The sequence below is a fragment of the Ptychodera flava genome, chromosome 2 (genome assembly GCF_041260155.1).
Source record: "Ptychodera flava strain L36383 chromosome 2, AS_Pfla_20210202, whole genome shotgun sequence".
Classification (NCBI taxonomy): domain Eukaryota; kingdom Metazoa; phylum Hemichordata; class Enteropneusta; family Ptychoderidae; genus Ptychodera; species Ptychodera flava.
Genome location: NC_091929.1, coordinates 6,060,557 through 6,067,013, shown reverse-complemented (window position 1 = coordinate 6,067,013; position 6,457 = coordinate 6,060,557). Strand labels below are relative to the sequence as shown.

Below are 6,457 nucleotides of genomic sequence, written 5' to 3'. Positions count from 1 at the left end.
ATAAGTAGGGACGATTACTGGCGTGTCGAATTATCTCTCAGTGAATTAAAACAACCGGATCTCTTAATAATAGATTGCATGTTGCCAATACAAACCCACTCAGTGAACAAAACACAGAGGTTGCCATGGTGAGGCACATAAACATTGTACAAGGGTAAAAATCACAAGGCAATAACAGTCAAAGTGTGTCGTTAGGGAAGCTGAGTATATTGTGCTTGACAACGAAAATTTGGTAGTTTGTAGTAAAGCATGGGAAACAGTGTAGAACAAATTAAATTTGTATCTGACGCTAGAACCTTTCTGTTGCAATTCTCTCTCTCCCTCTTGTACCTTCCTTCACTCCTTCCTCCTCCATACATGCGCGCATGCACGCATGTATGAACACATACATAAATTGGCATACATACATACATACATACATACATACATAGATAGATAGATAGATAGATAGATAGATAGATAGATAGATAGATAGATAGATAGATAGATAGATAGATAGATAGATAGATAGATAGATAGATGGCAGGTAGGTAGGTAGGTAGGTAGGTAGGTAGGTAGGTAGGTAGGTAGGTAGGTAGACAGTAAGACAGACGCACACGTACAAATTCACGTAACCGTGACAGGCTAGAGGAGATTACATCTTTTTGAAATAAGTGTTAAAGTGCGTTTACTATGATAATTGATGTGTAGTACATTACGTTAATCTTTGTAACACTGTCTTTCCGATGAACTGAAAAAAATTCTCTCGTTGTGTCATCGCTGGATAGCGGCAGCATTGTTGCCTAGACACTCAGTAATGGCATCCACGTAGACAAAATTAAAGTAATTTGTCTCTCTTTGTACAATACCTACACACATAGTAATCAGTAATTAGGACTGCATATATTCCACACCTGCAACTATAACAGTAAATGGTATATTCAGTGGTGAGGCACACGGTTAGCCTTTACACCGTCATTAACAGAGGCTGTGTAATGCAAGGGCCAAAAATGTCAAGCTCACGTTAATGATTAGACATATTTGCAATCATACGATAGAACAGGTTGTAGAAACCGCCAAAACATTACACTCAACGTAGCATTCGCCTCGGGTTGGAACTCGCAATCTTGTACAATACTCAGCTTGCATGCTTCGTGTATGGAGAAAGATTGATGCTGGTTTTTGTGAAATCGAAAATTTGACTTCCCAAAGTAAGTATCTGGATAGCGATCATTATTTTGAATTTCTAATATTTGTAAATGTCAGGCAATTTGTTTCTGTAGTACCAAAATTTGAAAAATTACTTTTATTGTTGAATTTTAAAGAAAATAGTTTAAAGTTGCCACGGGGAAAGCGTCTGTAAAAGTTCAAATTTTTAAGTTTCTAGGCGTTGACTACATTGAGAAACTGAATGTTCGTTAACTTTATCCGTCTTACACAAACATTTGTAGTGCAATGATCTTTAGAATGAGCTTACACGTTGCCAGTCTCTCTATTTATAATTATCGTTCTAATTACAGTTACTGGTAAAATTACAACTTCTTCGGCGCAAATATGGGTTGTGGTTCGTCCAAGTCTACCCAAGTTGAAAATCAGCCTGAAGCGAAGACAGAAGATGTAGAAAGGGCTTACGACAATGAAGCTCTACATGGATCTACGCAAAGTATCGATGACTCTGTTGACGACGAGTCTGACAGCGAACCCATCGAGGAGAGTCCAACCCATGATGTTAAACAGCCGAGTCAAAAGTACTTTAATATCGAAGACACTTTCTGGAAGGAAAAGAGGAAACTGATTCCAAACTATGACAGAATGAGGGTGTTGGATCAACATGCATTGAAGGTAAAATATAATTTATTGCTTGATTTGAATATTCGGTACAGACCATGAACGGTTTCATTGAAATCTTGTGTGGATGCTAGCAGAGTTGAGATTGTGCACAGTTGACCAGTATTTTGCCATGTTTCAAGAAGTTAAACAACACGAACTAGTTTTTCGTTTAAAAATCCACGAAAAAAACTAAAAAGAGCGACTTTGTCCCATCTATGCCCATCCAGTCTCGTAGCAAACAAATTTCTACCGTTAGCTCACTGTTTTGATGACGAATTTACAACTATTAGGTTGTCAGGGTGGCGTGTACCATGATCTCAAAACAAAGCTTAGTAAAATATTGTTCTCAGACAACTTAAATTAGACAAAAAAGACGGCAAAAATCCCTTTTATGGTTAGAGACGCGTTTTGGACGTCTAGTTTAACTTTGTGCGATCTTATTTTACCTTCTACAATTTTCTTCTGTATGTTTATTGATATTTTTATCTCTCAACTGTTTGTACTTTACTGAGAGCAATACTATTCACAGCAACTTCGCAAATACGACGTTGCCTGTTTTGGCTTCACATTATAATCAAATACATGTTTTATGGTAACAGTTGCTATGGTGCACGTGGAACTCATTTTGGTAATTTTTATCCCATAGAGTGCATCAACACTCCCTAGTATAGCAAATTAAACTTTGAAACGTAATGTTTTAAAGTTGATCAGAAATTCATTCCCGAGAGTTTTGCCTCAAATAATACATTAAGGTAGAATGCGGCCCGGGGACAGATATTTTGACGCTAAAACTTTGATAGTTCTTTACTGATCTAACACTTGTGGGGTTCATTTGAAAGCTCTTGGTGTAAGAAAAATTTTAACCCTCGTAGATTTCGAAAATCGAAAAAAAATATTTTCTCCATGGAGTTAGCACGGGGATAGCGGGCATTTTGAATTCAAATATCGGTAAATGTTTGATTATTTGACTCCTCAGGACCAAGATTTGCACGATGACCTCGCGATTTTTATTTATTTTGAAAGACATTTCCTGAGGGAATTTTAGGCAAAAGTTAATTCTCTCACTTTCAAGGCGCATACTACGTTATGTAGTTTATTTACTGCATACACTGGAATCATCAGTCACTGGTTTGTAGTAGTAAACACTCTGAATATGATCCGGGCATTGCTTAGTTTTGTGCCTCAATTTAAGCTTCTTCCCTATTTGTCAAACTTTGGGTTTTTCTACTTTTCATGAAACGTATTTACATGATTACTTATGCCTCATGTTTTTGTCGTTTGGCAACGCAGGCGCCAAAGCGACTCAAGAACTCTCCAAAGGATCTCGTCTCATACTTGCTCAAACCAGCCAAAAACGACCTTGAACGTTATCGTCTCCTGTTCCGATGGGAAGCGCAGAATGTCGACTACGACGTGGAAGGATACTATTCTGGAAATTACGGAGACAACTCTCCGGAGGGAGTACTGAAAAATGGAAAGTCTGTCTGTGAAGGATATGGTGGTTTATACAAATATCTTTGCGAGTAAGCGTTGTTTCGTTAAATTTTTGTTCAGTCATTTATGGTAGACAGAATTATTGTAAAATGGCTGGTTAAAAGTGTCAACTGTTAAAGTGTCTATTTGGACACACTTACGTATACAGATTCTACTACCATCTCTTACCTACGCATCAAAGTTGTGGTTAGAAAATTGATATCAAAACGTAACGAATATGATACAGAAGTAAAATATAAAATAAGTTGTTTTATATATCACTAACTATACTCTAAAATGCCATATTTAAATGTTATTGATGTACACAAATAACGTAATACATTGTTTGGATTTGAAATCTTAACCCATTGATTGACAGATATATCCATACTAAGCGAGAAGACGTCGGCAGCATTTGCTGCTATTGTCATCTTGATATTATTGAAGGCTGGAACGATATTTGTCAAATATTTCCACTCAATCAAGAAATTTGGGACTAATTACTTTTTAAAGTTACAGTTACCAAAATCCTTTGAAATTTTTTGTAATAGATCACGATCAATTGAAATAACACTGATGTTATGCTTAATTTATGAAGTTCATGGCCACAGTTGGCTGTGTCGAAGGCCTTAGAAAGGGAATTATGTGTACACTGATTTCGCACATATTCTTTTCAACAGGCTTGCAGGGTTGGAGTGCGTGAAGTTGTCAGGGTCGTCGAAAGGTGGAGACTACAAACCCGGTGACGTGTTTCCAATCATTGATGGTAAGGTGAAAACTGACCATGCCTGGAATAAAATCAAAATTGATGGCGATTGGTATCTTTGTGATTGCACCTGGGCAGCCGGCACTGTTGGTACGTATGTACAGCTCTCACAGAATCATTATTCAAATCACACTCCAGTCGGCATATTTCCACAGCTGAATGTGACTGTTGATAGCATATAATTTTTTCTTGGTCATATACTTAAAGACACCCATTATTTTTATTTTTTTGTTAACAGGATTTGATAAGGACTGTGGCGAAAACAAATATAAACGATGTTGGAATGAGTACTATTTCCTGAGTGACCCAGAAATGTTTACCTCCGAACATTTCCCAATCGATGAAAATGGAAATGTGTCTGCCGTGGACCAACTTCTTCAGAAACCATTCCTTGACTTGAACAAATGGTCCGATGTGGCCAAACAGACTGCGCATACTATGCGTATGAAGTGGAAACTTTGAGCCACAGTGATGGTGTAATTGAAACTGATTCTAACCAAACATCGATTCTCATTCGTTCTCCTTACAGCATTGATGTGAAGGCAAATCTTGCAGTACTCAATGGAATCGGACAATCCCCAAGGAAGGGGCAGGGTTTCAATGACCATGTTATGTCATACAGGGAAGGAGATATATTACATTTTGACATCAGGTTGCCAATAAAGGGCAAGTATTATGTAGACATTGTAGGTACACCTAACTTTGCTACTGACGAGGTAAAAGAAATGAGCAATTCAATTTTGACCTACACAATTTCAGGCAGTGGTGAAAAGCAGTACATTGGTTTCCCGGCTGGTATGGGTGGTAGGTGCTGGGGTGCAAACTTAGATTTCACCACAGCCGGTTTTCAAGTACATGGTCATAGAGTACCAATCATTTCAACTAATACAGGTAAGGTTACTATCACAGTACGCCTTCCTAAAAGAATGACGCCATTGCTTTGCGAAGTGCATCTCCAAACTGAGAACGGTTTGGAACAGTTGCAGGGGCTTTTTTGTGGTGAGCGAAAGGGCAGAAAAGGAAGACTAAATATCTGGTTGCCTTACAAAGGAGAATATAGGTTCACTATCATGGCAAAGCTTAAGAAGAATAGTGAATCATTTTGGACGGGAGCTAATTACCTTATTTGCAATACCTATCCGCTTACTGTTGAAGAAAAATTCCCTGATTATGATGGTTTATGGGGTCCAAACGAACACTTCTTCAAGCTGGGTCTCCATGTCACTAGTCTTGCTGTGATAACAGCTGAGAATGGTGATCACTGTCTCACAGTGAGGAAGGGGTCTGACATCGATCTGACCTGTAATATCGAAAGGAATGGCACAAAGATGCCGACTTGCATATTTGCAGATTCCAACTTCAATGGAGAAGAAGTGAACTTTAGAATTCGATTGCCTGAGGCAGGGTTCTACAAGTTCACTCTGCACGCAAAGAAGAAGAATCAGGATGGATCATATCCTAAAGCAGGGCAGTGGCTCATTGACTGCAAGTCCGCTTGGGCAGGTGAGCTGTACCCTGATGATAGTGGGTTATGGGGCCCGAGTGACACTTTCTTTGACCTCGGTATGAAAGCTGCCAATCTGTCTACCTCACTAGTAATCGCTGAAGGTGGTCAGTGCAGTTTGTCTTTCAGTATGCCTGATAAGACAGTTGTCACAGGAAGCCTTGAGAGGAATGGCGTGAAGCAGGATACAAGTCTTTTCTCAGAAGTGGCAATAGATGGCACATCTGTCACTTATCACATGAGATTGAGAGATGAAGGATTCTATGTCTTCACGTTGTTTGCTAAAAAGAGGGGGAAAGGAGGAACTTTTCCTTTTGCTGGGAAGTGGCTGATAGAATCCAAGTCCAAATGGAATGGGCAACTCTATCCTGTAGGTGATTGGGGTCCAAGTGATGACTTTCATCGCCTGGGCCTTTCAATGGAAAGGGGCAAATCCTCCTTTATCATTGTCAGTGATGGCAAATGTGATGTCACTATAATGGCCCCAAAACCCATCTCAACTACATACTACTTGTACAAAGGTGATGAACGTTTGTCAGAGACAGAAAAGACTGAATGTATAGAAGTAAACACAGATGACACATCTATCACTTACAGACTCACTTTACCAGGATTTGGGTTCTACAAATTTGAACTTTTTGGAAATGTGAAAAGTCAGATGAATTTGCCATTCCTAGGTCGTTGGTTAATTGATAGGCAATAATAAATCTAACCATGGCATGTACAAAGACAATTCTGCAGGTAGTTTAGTTCAACAGACCTATGTACATGCTCATCATCGGCATACACGCAATTCAGTGGTGTTATGTTTTCTGACAAACTTTTTTGCAATTTCACTTTATGCTTGCATTTGGCAATAAAGCAACATGATACTAAACAGTTTTCAATTTGCAAAATAAAAGATA

At 38.7% G+C, this 6,457-nt stretch overlaps 1 protein-coding gene across 1 annotated transcript; it reads left to right on the top strand.

Moving 5' to 3' along the window:
* Positions 1–1,490: 1,490 nt before the first annotated feature.
* LOC139124013 (kyphoscoliosis peptidase-like) lies at positions 1,491–6,255 on the top strand. Its single transcript, XM_070690149.1, has 5 exons — positions 1,491–1,821; positions 3,100–3,332; positions 3,963–4,138; positions 4,287–4,490; positions 4,808–6,255. Exons 1-5 carry the CDS (start codon positions 1,534–1,536, stop codon positions 6,253–6,255), a joined length of 2,349 nt encoding a protein of 782 aa, XP_070546250.1. The 5' UTR covers positions 1,491–1,533.
* Positions 6,256–6,457: the final 202 nt, after the last annotated feature.

Bases quoted from the DNA above. Each gene is read 5' to 3' on its own strand.
- LOC139124013 (XM_070690149.1), top strand. From the start codon at position 1,534: ATGGGTTGTGGTTCGTCCAAGTCTACCCAAGTTGAAAATCAGCCTGAA. The intron at 1,822-3,099 runs GTAAAATATAAT...TTGGCAACGCAG, and splicing joins TGGATCAACATGCATTGAAG to GCGCCAAAGCGACTCAAGAA. The intron at 4,491-4,807 runs GTATGAAGTGGA...ACACAATTTCAG, and splicing joins ACAGACTGCGCATACTATGC to GCAGTGGTGAAAAGCAGTAC.